General features: G+C 41.6%; 1 protein-coding gene across 1 annotated transcript in view; it reads right to left on the bottom strand.

Moving 5' to 3' along the window:
- The window catches only part of CUNH1orf146 (chromosome unknown C1orf146 homolog), a 40,963-nt gene extending 28,180 nt beyond the window's left edge, over nucleotides 1-12,783 (bottom strand). The window contains exons 1-2 of the mRNA XM_089668939.1: nucleotides 12,715-12,783; nucleotides 5,148-5,241 (exon numbers count right to left, since the gene is read on the bottom strand). Of these exons, the coding sequence (XP_089525065.1) occupies nucleotides 5,148-5,241; nucleotides 12,715-12,783 (163 nt within the window). The remainder of the gene's footprint in view (nucleotides 1-5,147; nucleotides 5,242-12,714) is intronic.
- Between the last annotated feature and the right edge of the window lie 1,028 nt (nucleotides 12,784-13,811).

Raw genomic sequence — 13,811 nt, 5'->3', positions numbered from 1 at the left:
GGTTGTATAAGCACTGTTTCTGAGAACTGCTGTACATCTGTGTTGCATGGAGTCAACCAACTTCTGGAACCTGTGAACAGGTATTCCAGCCCAGGATGATTGGACTACATTCCACAGTTCTTCTCTATTTCTTGGTTTTGCCTCAGAAACTGCATTATTGATGTCACCCCACAAGTTTTCTATTGGATTAAGATCCGGGGATTGGGCTGGCCACTTCATAACGTCAATCTTGTTGGCCTGGAACCAAGATGTTGCACGTTTATTGGTGTGTTTGGGGTCGGTGTCTTGTTGGAACACCCATTTCAAGGGCATTTCCTCTTCAGCATAAGGCAGCATGACCTCTTCAAGTATTCTGATGTATTCAAACTGATCCATGATCCCTGGTATGCGATAAATAGGCCCAACACCGTAGTATGAGAAACATCCCCATATCATGATGCTTGCGTAACCATGCTTCACTGTCTTCACAGTGTACTGTGGCTTGAATTCAGTGTTTGGGGGTCGTCTGACAAACTGTCTCCGGCCACTAGACCCAAAAAGAACAATCTTACTTTCATCAGTCCACAAAATGTTGCGCCATTTCTCTTTAGGCCAGTCACTGTGCTCTTTGGCAAATTGTAACCTCTTCAGCACAAGTCTTTTTTTCAACAGTGGGACTTTGCGGGGGCTTCTTGTAGATAGCTTGGCTTCACATAGGCGTCTTCTAATTGTAACAGTACTCACAGGTAACTTTAGACCTTCTTTGATCTTCCTGGAGCTGATTGTTGGCTGAGTCCTTGCCATTTTGGCTATTCTTCTATCCATTCAAATGGTAGTTTTTCGCTTTCTTCCAAGTCTTTCAGGTTTTGGTTGCCATTTTAAAGCATTTGCGATCATTTTAGCTGAGCAGCCTATCATTTTCTGCACTTCTTTATATGTTTTCCCCTCTCCAATCAACCTTTTAATCAAGGTACGCTGTTCTTCTGAACAATGTCTGGAACGACCCATTTGCCTCAGAATTTCAGAGAGAAATGCACTGTAACCAGCATGTACATCATTTGCTGCCTTTCTTCCTTAAATAAGGGCAATAATTGCCACCTGTTTTTCAAAGAATGAATGACCTCACTAATAGAACTCCACATTGCTATTATTTTGAACATGCCCCTTTCAATTAGTGATTCAATTACACAGAATCAGCAGCATGCATGTCATGACTGTTGGGTCTGTTGGATTTCTATTACTCTACTACACCTGCTAGTAAATTATTTGCCATGTAGAAATATCATTTCTACCAAAAACAGTGATTGATCAGGTTAGTGATGTCTGACTGCTATTATTGTGAACACAACTGTATATATTAAAACGAGTTATTGAATCTTCCACTGTGAATATAATCAAACCTGAATACATAGTATTATATTTAGCCAAGTACATTGACGTAAATACATTAGAATGTAAGATAATGAAAAACATTTCATAATAGCAAGTAAACCGAGTTTGCCCCATTCTCCTTCATTACCTACAGTAATTGAGTCACAGATTAAATGAGAAACATAGAACATGTGCCTATTCAGAATACAGTATTTATTGTATATATTTTCTGAATAGGCTTATTTCATTTGTGACTTACTATGTTAATACACACTCCCTCCCTCTCTTTCACTGTATGTATGTATACACACAAATTTGTAGCCATAGTAAAAGTATAAAAAGAAAAAGCACAGTACTATATATCCACAAAGCATGCTATAAAATAAATACTCGTTCAAACCCTCAAACCTAGCAGTGATCTTTTGTTACATCTCAGCTAGCCACCTTCAGTGTCACAAATGACATCACCAACGTAGGTGGGTGGTTGACTAGCAGCATAATTAATATATTACATATAGTAGGTTTTCTACATTTTTGCACTCCAGCTACACTCTTCAGAAAATCATTGTATTTTCCCGTTCTACTATCTGCTAATTGAGGCTATGGCAGGAATACTTAAAATTCCACTTTTTTTTCTACAGACGCCATTTTGTAACTTAATGTAACAAAATGCGTAATCTGCAGCTATTCTGATTTTCTATCTTTGATTTGATGTTCAGTTACAATGGTGGAGTCTACCCAAGGATAGTAAACAGCATCACTCGATATAACCGATAACGTCCATTGCATCAGCGTATGGAGTCACCTGTACATGCAGGGACTAGAGTTGTGTCTTCCACACTGCATCAATAAGAACACACAGCCCCATAGCCTAGGATAGAAGTGATTATCCTGCTACTCCTAGGTAACAGACTGGCTCCAGACTGCACTGTCCACTGTTAATGGTTTCCTTGTGATGAGCAGAAATTCAGGAAAAGCAGCACAGAGAGCAGGAGCCAGCTGCACTGAAAGTTGTAAATTAAAAGTGCTGGGGTAAAAAATTTTAAAAAAGTTTACAGATGAATGTATATTTTATTGTGCTCAGTCATGAACTAAAATACACTGAGCGTTTAATATTTTAACAAAGATTGATAAAAGTGATGGCAAAGCTTACATTAAAGAGGAGCTTCACTTATGTTTCAGGGCCAGTTCAGAGTTTTCTGCATGAATAGTAAGTTATATGGTTTCCAATGGCATAGTTCACACCAGTACAGTCAGTTTCAGTGCGTTCCAGAAAAAAAAAAATGAACATGCTGCATTTTTCTGCACTAAACTGTACTGGAATGCGGAAAAACGCACCAAAAATGCACATGCCCTCATTTCAGGTGAAGAAAAAAAAAAAAGGGGGGGGGGGGGGGAGTGAATAGTACTTTCACTTTTCAGAACAGAAAAGGTTGGTTATCTGTGATAAAGTGTGATAACGTCCTTGCAATGTGTATACAATAGGAAAAAAAAAAATCCCTTAAGTAAATGAAACACTTTAAGTAAGCTATACTTTATATAAATGAAAACTGGCACCCAAGAGCTTTACCTCTTCGCGCTGGCCGCACGCAAATGTGCGGCCTCCCAGCCTTGACGCCGAGCGGCCGCACATTTGCGTGCAATTAAGAAAAACATATGTGCTGAGAGCGCGCGCCCTGCGGGTTCCCAGCACACATCTGGTACTCATGGAAAGGTCCCGATCCCCTCTTTCGATCGGGACCTTTCCCGATCATGTGACCGCCGTGACGGCGATTCACGGTGGTTACATGACCCTAAAACCCCTCCCCGCCTCCTGAAACCCTTAAAGGGCCGGGAGGCGCCAGCGCCAAGGGGTTAACATTAATCATTAGGGTACAGATCTATAAAAAAAAAAAAAAAAAAAAAAGTACAATTAACCACTTGCCGCCCAGCCACTGTAGATATACGGCGGCAGGGTGGCACTGGCAGGCAAAACCACGTTTTAAAACATGTGTTTTGTAAACAAATAGGGGGCACGCGCGAGGCGCGCCGCCGCCCTATCTGTCCCGCCGATCACCGCCGCAGATGTGAGTCGCTGGGTCACAGCCGGTCCTTACCGGCTATCTCCCGGTGATCGGCGGCAAACAGTGACAGAGAGCACAGCTGCAGTAGCTGTGCTGTCTCTCACTTCCCTGTCAGCTCGAGGATGAGCTGATCGAGAAAGAACAGTTTCTCTTTCACGATCAGCCTTGTCCCGTCCAGTACACATCCCCGCCCCCTAGTAAAACACTCCCCCTCACTCTTATAACCCTTCCCTGCTAAATAAAGTTAACCCCTTCCTCCCCATTGCCATTAGTACAGTGTCAGTGTTTTTTTTTTTTTGCACTGATCACTGTATTAGTGTTTTTGGGGATGTCAGTGACCCCAAGTCAGTACCCCCCAATGTCAGAATGTCCGCCGCAGTCCCGCCATAAGTCGCTGGTCGCTGCCATAAGTCCCTGATCGCCGCTATAATTCGCTGATCGCCGCCATTATTAGTATAAAAAAAAAAACTAAAAATCCCAGTATCTTTCCCGCCATTTGTAAACGCTATAACTTTCACATAAACCAATTAATTTACACGTATTGAGTTTTTTTTTTTTTTTTAGAAAAGACATGTTGCAGAAAGCATTTTGGCAGAAATTTATGACTAAATTTGATTTTTGCATTTTTTTTTTACTGGACATGTTTTATAGCAAAAAGTCCAAAATATTGTTTTCTTCCTCAAAATTTTCAGCCTTTTTTTTAGCGCAAAAAATGAAAACCGCACAGGCAATCAAATATCACCAAAAGAAAGCTCAATTTCTGGGGAAAAAAAGGATGTAAATTTCATTTATGTATCGTATTGCATGACCGCGCAACTGTCCGTTAAACTAGCGCAGCGCTGAATAGCAGAAAAATGGCGTAAATTGCAGGATTTATACCATAGTTTGTAGACGCTATAACTTCCACACAAAGCAATCAATATACACTTATTGGGATTTTTTTTACCAAAAACATGTAGCAGAATACATTTTGGCCTAAATTTATAACCAACTTTGAGTTTACTATATATTTTTTATAGCTGAAAGTAAAAAATATTGTTTTTCTTCAAAATTTTTGGCCTTTTTTTGTTTATAGCGTGAAAAATAAAAAGCACACAGGTGATCAAATTACACCGAAAGAAAGCTCTATTTGTGTGAAAAAAAGGACGTAAATTTCGTTTGGGTGCAGCATTGCATGACCGCGCAATTATCAGTTGAATTAGTGCAGTGCCGAGTAGCAAAAAGAGGCCTGGTCATTAAGGGGGGGTAAATCCTCTGGAGGTCAAGTGGTTAACATAAGTGGACCCAGTTTGGATTTTGCATTGGAACCCTGTTGGTTTTAGCTACACTGCCTTTAAAATTTGATTATTACTAGCCATCTTCACAATTAACATAAGGGTAGTGTGCCATAGTGTGAACTTTCCTGTCAACTGAAAGCATTGTTTGCATGAATCTGCCTATGCTTGAATACACTAAGCTGGCATCTGCTCCTGACCTGAGAGGAGCACCAGGGATGAGCCCCAGTTGCCCACTAATAATTGGTAACCAAGGCAGAATCTTACCTGCTGCCATTGAAATTTTCCCAGACTGGATTGAATTCATTGAAAAAAGTAATGGCAAGCTAAACAATTGTAGGCTTTTCTCTGATACTATTTAGTACGTAACAGTACAGTGGTACCCTGGCAGGGAAAGGTCCATAGATGGAGGAGAAAGGGAAGCACTGTTTGGAGACCCAGTTCTTAAACAGTCTCTTACCAGACAGTGGAAAAATGACAGATCCCCTTTGCACAGATTCTGAAAAACGCACTTTGTGCCGTTGGCTTTGCAAGGATGTTGCTACTTCATGATCCTGTAAGCAGAACCATATATGCTTATTACACCATGGAAGTATAAATAATATCTGTAATTTAACTTGTACAGAATTTTTTTGGGTTACCTGGAACCCTATACGGGACAAGTGTAAAACACAATTTTAAGTATGCAGGCTAAAAAAAAATGCTGCTCTGATTACAGAGTATTACAAAATACACAGTTGTGCATCATAAATATGTGTTTCAGCAAATATTCATTGTTATAAATCAGTTCCTGATCTGTGTGAGTTAAATTTCCCCACATAAATTAAACCATGACCAACACAGAAGAGGCACAAGCCCTGGGCACTGTGCTATGGGGCACACAGCTGAGGCAAATTCCTCTGCACTGTGTAGGACTGAGCTGTCAAACTGACATGTGGGGACACATTGGATGCCTTCAGCTACCATTGTGCTCTTGCTGGGTGTACAATGTGTTCCTGCACCTTTGAGGAGTGGGCTCCCTCCAAGCAAACCTGCCCTTAATTTATCTTGGAAAGGCAGTATGGCTTTGCAAATGTGTGCAACTAAACCCTTGTGGGAGATTGAGGCTTTCTGTATGTAACAAGTGGCATTTCACTCCACTGTAAGTGCCTGCCCTAGATCAGAAGCTCCATGTGTACAATGCCCGGATGTCACAAAGCTTTGATGATTATGCAGAGAGCTGTATTCTCCTTGTGTAATCTGCAGGATTGAGCTTTCAGTTTGACAGTGTGGGTCTCAGCATTCATTTATGAATGAAAGGTGTCATTGCGGCTTTCATTCATGAATTACAGTGCAAACATTTTTCTTCAATATTTTGGCTCTTTATTAACCTTTAGGGCCGGTGCACATCACATGCAGTTCAGAGCGTTTTTTTTCTGCATCAAAATGCATGGATAGTAAGTTACAGTATCTGACAGAAGTGAGTACACCCCTCACATTTTTGTAAATATTTTATTCTATCTTTTCATGTGACAACACTGAAGAAATGACACTTTTCTACAATGTAAAGTAGTGCGTGTACAGCTTGTATAACAGTAGAAATTTGCTGTCCCCTCAAAATAACTCAACACACAACCATTAATGTCTAACCGCTGGCAACAAAAGTGAGTACACCCCTAAGTGAAAATGTCCAAATTGGGCCCAATTAGCCATTTTCCCTCCTTGGTGTCATGTGACTCAGTGTTACAAGGTCTCAGGTGTGAATGGAGAGCAGGTGTGTTAAATTTGGTGTTCTCGCTCTCTCTCATACTGGTCACTGGAAGTTTAACATGGTACCTCATGGCAAAGAAATCAATGAGGATCTGAAAAAAAGAATTGTTGCTTTACATAAAGATGGCCTAGGCTATAAGAAGATTGCCAAGACCCTGAAACTGAGCTGCAGCATGGTGGCCAAGATCATACTGCGGTTTAACAGGACAGGTTCCACTCAGAACAGTCCTCGCCATGGTTGACCAAAGAAGTTGAGTGCATGTGCTCAGCATCATATCCAGAGGTTGTCTTTGGGAAATAGACGTATGAGTGCTGCCAGCATTGCTGCAGAGGTTGAAGGGTGGGGGGGCAGCCTGTCAGTGCTCAGACACACTGCATCAAACTGGTCTACATGACAGTCGTCCCAGAAGGAAGCCTCTTCTAAAGATGATGCATAAGAATGCCAGCACACAGTTTGCGGAAGACAAGCAGACTAAGGACATGGATTACTGGAACCATGTCCAGTGGTCTGATGAAACCAAGATAAACTGATTTGGTTCAGATGGTGTCAAGCATGTGTGGCGGCAACCAGGTGAAGAGTACAAAGACAAGTGTGTCTTGCCTACAGTCAAGCATGTTGGTGGGAGTGTCATGGTCTGGGGCTCATGCTGCTGCCACTGGGGAGCTACAGTTCATTGAGGGAACCATGAATGCCAATACATACTGTGACATACTGAAACAGAGCATGATCCGCTCTCTTCGGAGACTGGGCCGCAGGGCAGTATTCCAACATGATAACGACCCCAAACACACCTCCAAGACGACCACTGCCTTGCTAAAGAAGCTGAGGGTAAAGGTGAAGGACTGGCCAAGCATGTCTCCAGACCTAAACCCTATTGAACATCTGTGGGGCATCGTCAAATGGAAGGTAGAGGAGCGCAAGGTCTCCAACAGCCACCAGCTCTGTGATGTCGTCAGAGGAGTCCAGTAGCAACCTGTGAAGCTCTAGTGAACTCCATTCTCAAGAGGGTTAAGGCAGTGCTGAAAAATAATGGTGGCCACACAAAATATTGACACTTTGGGCCCAATTTGGACATTTTCACTTAGGGGTGTATTCACTTTTGTTGCCAGTGGTTTAGACATTAATGGCTGTGTGTTGAGTTATTTTGAGGGGACAGCAAATTTACACTGTTATACAAGCTGTACACTCACTACTTTACATTGTGTCATTTCTTCAGTGTTGTCACATGAAAAGATATAATAAATTATATACAAAAATGTGAAGGGTGCACTCACTTCTGTGAGATACTGTATATGGTTTCCAATGGCATAGTTCACACCGGTGCGTTCCAGTTCTTGAAAAAAGAAAGTAGAACATGCTGCATTTTTTCTGAACTGAACTGTTCTGTAATGTGGTTAAACACACCATAAATACACTGAAAAGCACAAAAACGCACAAGCTGAAGGGGAAAAAAAAACGGAATGCATGAAAAAAAAAAACAAAACAAAACAAAAAAAAAAAAACTTGAATGCAGAAACGCATCCGGAATGCATCTGGACTGTGTTTCTATGGTGTGAACACCCATTTTTATTATTGCCTTCCTTCCCTTAGGCTGCATTCACACCTGAATGTGTTTCTTTGTTTGCTGCATGACAGCATGGGCAGCCCTTTTTTTGCACTGAGCCAAGTGTGTTTTGTCCCGCAACAAAATGCAGGACTTTCAACAATGTTTTGGTGCTACGTTTTGCCGCATTTTTCATAGGTTTCTGGCCATGTTCTTGGAACACGTTGGTGTGAATGAGGCCTTTTTTGTTTGTTTTGTTTGTATGTGTTAGTTATTGTAGTGAAAAAAAACACTTACTAGCTATATAGGGGGACTTTACCTGCCAGCAAATCCAGCACTTGACTGCTGTGATCTACTGCCACAGATGTAAGCCCTGTACACACGGGCTGAATATCGGGCAGTATCAGCCAGTTCAACAGAAACGTGTTTGTACGGCAGCCGGTCCGGCTTCTGTCGAAGGAGCATGACCAGGAGCGGACTGACCATTTGGAAACACAGGCACTGCCCAAGGGCCCAGGGTCAGTAGGGGGCCCCATGAGATGCCCCTGGTACCTTTTTCATAGGCTTTTTTTGAGTTTGGGCAAGGACACAGGGGCCCCATGATCCCCTATTGCCAGGGGGCCCCATGAGTTGTCAGTCTGCTCCTGGGCATAACTGAACAAAAAAAATCGGCTTCTGATCAGTGCTCTCAGCTACTGACCGGTGTGTTCTGGGAGGAGGGTTAGTCCCCCTTTCAGTACTATGATCTTCCCCGTTGGGCTATTGTGTTCTAACACTGCTTGTGGGCTGAACCAAAAAAAAAAAAAAACCCCAAAAAACAAAAAAAATGGATTCCTCCATCCACATAATCGAGGTGGATAGAAGAATCCTCCCCACTGAGACATAAGAGTTGATTTACTAAAACTGGAGAGTGCAAAATTTGTTGCAGCTCTGCATAGAAACCAATCATCTGTCATGTTTTTTTGTCAAATCTTAATTGAACAAGCTGAAGTTAGAAGCCTATTGGCTACCATGTACAGCTGCACCAGATTTTGCACTCTCCAGTTTTAGTAAAGCAACCCTATTGTATTCTGAAAACAGGGACTCTCCGATGTCAGAATACAATGAGCAGCGGCTGCAGTCAGCTGATCGGGAAAAAATTTTCAACAAGCCGGTTAGATTGATTTCTGTCAAGTGGGAGTGGCCACACAAGGATCACAATTTGGCTGAACAGGCCAAATTTGAATCCATCTATGGCCAACTTAAGTCCTGCACCGCCACGTCCCCTTTCTGCAGCCAGCCCCCAGTGACATGTCGCAGGTCTACCCTTGAGATGCTGCAAAGCAGCAAGCAGGACTTTTAAAGGTCCTTTCATATTGATCCAATTTTTGATCAGTTTCTTGGTTAAAAAAAGTAGTCGAAAAACACATGAAAAATGCACCCCTTTAAATCCTATGGAATGCTTCATACTGGTCTGTTGTGTTTCAGTTACATTTTTTTTAAAGTCCTACTTGCTGCATTTTTGGTGCAGTAAAAAACAAAAACAGAAAATTGCACCTCTTCATTGAAATGAATGGAAAATGTGGCAAAAACACAATGCACCTGTGGGAAGTGCTTTGTCCAGTCACATGTACAGGGAAAAAATGTGATGCAAACGCATCAAAATCACAACGCACCATCGCAAAAAAAACACATGTTTTTGCTGCGTTTTTGCAATGGAGCAGTATGAAAGCAGCCTAAAACACAAAGTACCAGTGTGAAGAGCTCCACAGGATTTAAAGGGATGCATTTGTCATGCTTTTTCTTCCATTTTTTTTTTTTTTTAAAACTGAAAAACTGATCAGTGTGAAAATGCCCTTATTGTGTTTGTGTTGGATAAAGGTAGATCAATCAGAATCTCCAAATCATAACAGAACCAATAAAACAAAAACTAATTTTTGTATTCATTCATCATTCTGATGAATCCACCTCCATCCAGCCCAGAGTACATAAAAAATAAACACATTAAGGCAAATATATCTTCTTAAATTCAAATTGACTTTGAATGAAGTTTACTAACCAAATTTGAATATACAAAACAAATTCTGAAAATAATTTTAACATAATGAATATAACAAAACAAAATGATTAACTTAAAGTGGAACCTAATTGATAAAATGATCACTTCAGGCTGGCCCCAATAGCAGGTACAGCTATGTAAAACATTTCAAATAAGTACCTAAACTGTTTAACCCCTTCACACCCAAGGGTAAAACTAATCTTAAAGCCTAAGCACAATTTTGTAACTTTGACATGTGTTAGTAAAACTGTACATATCATCACAACCACTTTGTGCATCCAGGTGGATTATACCTTGTTTTTTCAGGACAAATTGGGCTTTCATTTGGTGGTAAATGGTAATGGATATCTCCTGATTATCAAAGGAAAACTGATCCAACATATTAAAAAACTTTTTTTTTTTTTTATTTAGCTGTATATACCTTACTACTACCATAACCAACCACCAAAGAACAATCTAAAATAATTTCTCCTGCTCCTGACAACTACAGCGATACTACATATGTGTGTTAGTAGTTGTTTGTACCCGTAGTACAGCTCAGAAACAATAGTGTGCATTTTGCTTTTTTTTTTTTTTTTATCCTGCGACTAACACTGATACTCATTTAAAAAAAAAAATGACCCTGACCCAAACACTAACCTTGATCTAGGTATTTTTATCTATTATTTTATTTTTGTATTATTTTTACAATCTTTTTTTCTCTCTGAAAGGACAGAGAGCTATACAATGTATAATAAAATGATAAAATGCATCTCTCTCCTCCATTCACAGTGACAGCCAATCAGTGGCTATAACAGCGATCACCTGAACTGAAATTGGGAGTTCCAGGTCCCGAACATTAGAACAGGATTCGGGGCTCTCAGTGACACCCCCGGTCTGTGTGCTGGGAGTGTGCCATGTGGCAGGCTCACAGCACAAAGACAGGTATGCCAATTAGCGGCCCCACGGAAAAAAGCCCAGTCCAGTGGGGCCACTAATTTGCGTATGGTCGGCGTTAAGGGGTTAAAATCCAGTAATACACGGGGGTTTATTTACTAAAGATAAATAGGCTGTGCACTGCAAGTGCACAGTGAAAGTGCAGTTGCTCTACATCGGAGGGGAATGTGAAAGAAAAATAATAAAAACAGAATTTTTGCCTGCACATGATTGGATGAAAGAAAATCATCAGAGCTTCGCCTCATTTCAGAGCTTCCCCTCGGATCTAAAGCAACTGCACAGTATATGGACAAGAGCCTCTCCCCCCTCCCCCCCCAGTGAGACTCCCTCAAGAGTTGATTCAGAACAGCTCAGTGGATTGCTTTAAAAAAAGGCCTGGATTCTTTCTTAGATACACAGAATATAACTGGATCGTGGGCGGACTGACCATTTGGGAACTCGGGCACCGCCTGAGGGCCCGGGGTCAGTAGGGGGCCCCATGAGATGCCCCTGGTACCTTTTTCATAGGCTTTTTTGAGTTTGGGCAAGGACACAGGGGCCCCATGATCCACTATTGCCCGGGGCCCCATGAGTTGTCAGTACGCCTCTGAACTGGATATAACATTTATAGGTAAAGTTGATCCAGGGAATATCAGATTGCCTCTCGGGGGATCAGGGAGGAATTTCTTTTGCCTGCAGGAGCAAATTGAATCATGCTTTGCTGGGGTTTTTTTGCCTTCCTCTGGATCAACTGTGGGTATAGGATTATAACTTTTTTCTTTTTTTTTTAATGGTTATGGACTTTTGTCTTTTTTCAGCCAGACTAACTATGTAATATTATGTAGTATATTTACCTTTAGTAATTCAACCCCACGGTCTCAGCCTGCTCTGCACATGTTCAATTTCCCTCTATTTTTAGGCACTACCGAATTTGTAGAGGCCGATCTGCTAACAGCCTTACACCCTGGTCACACCGATCCAGACTTTGAAATTGAGCGACTTACAATGAAGTCAGATGTCATGCCAATTTGAGTTGCGATTTGCAAGACATCTGACACAGTCGGAACTGCACAGATATGACCACTGTAACTACGGACAATAGGGTGCGACTTGGCATGGGATTTGGGAAGTCGCACCCAGTGTGACCGGGGGCTTAAAGCAGAATTAAATCCTCCAATCCTTTACAGACAAGGAAGCTAGTTCTGTTTGATCTGCAACTGCCATGGTGCTGCATATGTGATCAGTTATGGTACCATGATGGATTGACAGTTTGGATGAGGGCACAAACAAATGTGATAGTTAGCAATCCCAGCATTCTAGGAATGTAATGGTTTTTTGAAACTGTTAAAATTGATGGGTTAATTCCGCCTTATAATTTACTGCTCTTCAGGGGCTCTGGGCTTTGGCAAAATGACCGCTTACAGCAAGAAAAAGGAGCAGTGCTGGAGGCTATTTATAGCGCACACTAATTTTGATAGCATAATTATTCATGTGGAATGTATGCTCCTTGCGAAAGAACACATTTTTTTTATCAAGTTGTTATGGGTAGTTACACTTTTACAAAATTAATTCAAACCAATTGCAAACCATGCCCCTTAATCGAATTAGCCACACCCCATGACACACCCACTTTAATGGCACAGTGTCTATCTGTGTCAGTATCACTGTTATGACATGGCCCTGAGGTTATACACAGAGATTTGGCCCCAATACCTAGTAACAGTGAATTTTTATACTAGCATTAGATGTGATGCTTAGTGTTTAGAGGACGTGAACCATACCTTTAGAATATTACTCATGATCACGGTAGTGCTCCACGTTTCAGTTTCCTTTCTGTCTCCTGTCGCCATTTTCCGCAAACTTTTAAAATGGGTAGACAAGGATATGTATGCAGATGAAAAACATTCACTGTAAGCAAAAACTGCAAATGATCCCAGATTATTTCAAGTATTTAATTTTGCAGACAGATGCATACATATAGTATACAGACATTTATATCTGATAGTTTGATGTCATTGTTAAGCATTATTACTCTACACAAACCTAGTTCTATATTTGCATGCACAGTGGCCCATAAAATGAAATAAAATCATTGATTACACCAGTCTAGCTCATTCGCTGAAATTTTACTCATAAGACTTCCTTCAGTTTACTGACACCTTCTCAATAAAGGTCATTTGAACAGCAGACCTGAGCAGGCTGGACTGCAGCGCTCAGATGCGGCTAAACTCCACGTCTGGCTGCAGCAACACTCAGTACTATGGTGACTTAGAAACTGGATGCTTAGTGGTGTCCAGAGCCAGTTCCACTCTTTACTGGACATACTCTGTGTCCGGGGACCATTTAGAGTCCCTAATCACATGTAACTACTCTGAAGAGGGTACAAACCTAGGTGCGCCATTGCTGACCGCAGCCGTTCATACACCGATGGTGGTATTTTTTTGACAGCAGAGAGAATCACAGGTTCTCACCAGCAGCCCCCCCATGTGAATGCGCCCTGATGGGCCTAGTCACACCACTGGGGTCCATTGCTCACCTCACAACAACATACTTTACCTCAGTGCACTGGGTGACTGGGCCCTTAGCGAGCCGTTTCATTTTGATCTAAATGTTCTCAAATTATTGGAACCTAGAAGAAAGAGGTGGCAGTGGTTATGAATTTTGCCTTTATGTGTCTCCATTTCACTTACATGTTTGTCAAGCGTTTGACTACTCCTGTTCTGTCAGCAGCAGCCTTTGTTGCTATGGTAACCAGGACTGTACTGCAGGCTGGGAACCGTCTCATGGAGTCAGTGGGAGGAGAGAAGGCCAGGACTATACACGGCCATCGTCAGACCCGACATCAGATTTTGAGGGAATTTCCCAAATCTGGTCTGTT

This window comes from Staurois parvus, unplaced genomic scaffold, assembly GCF_062004578.1.
Source record: "Staurois parvus isolate SC_StPar_1 unplaced genomic scaffold, SC_StPar_1.0 ptg000066l, whole genome shotgun sequence".
NCBI classification, from domain to species: Eukaryota; Metazoa; Chordata; class Amphibia; order Anura; family Ranidae; genus Staurois; species Staurois parvus.
The sequence above is the reverse complement of the archived record's forward strand: the minus strand, read 5'-3'. Positions and strand labels throughout refer to the sequence as shown.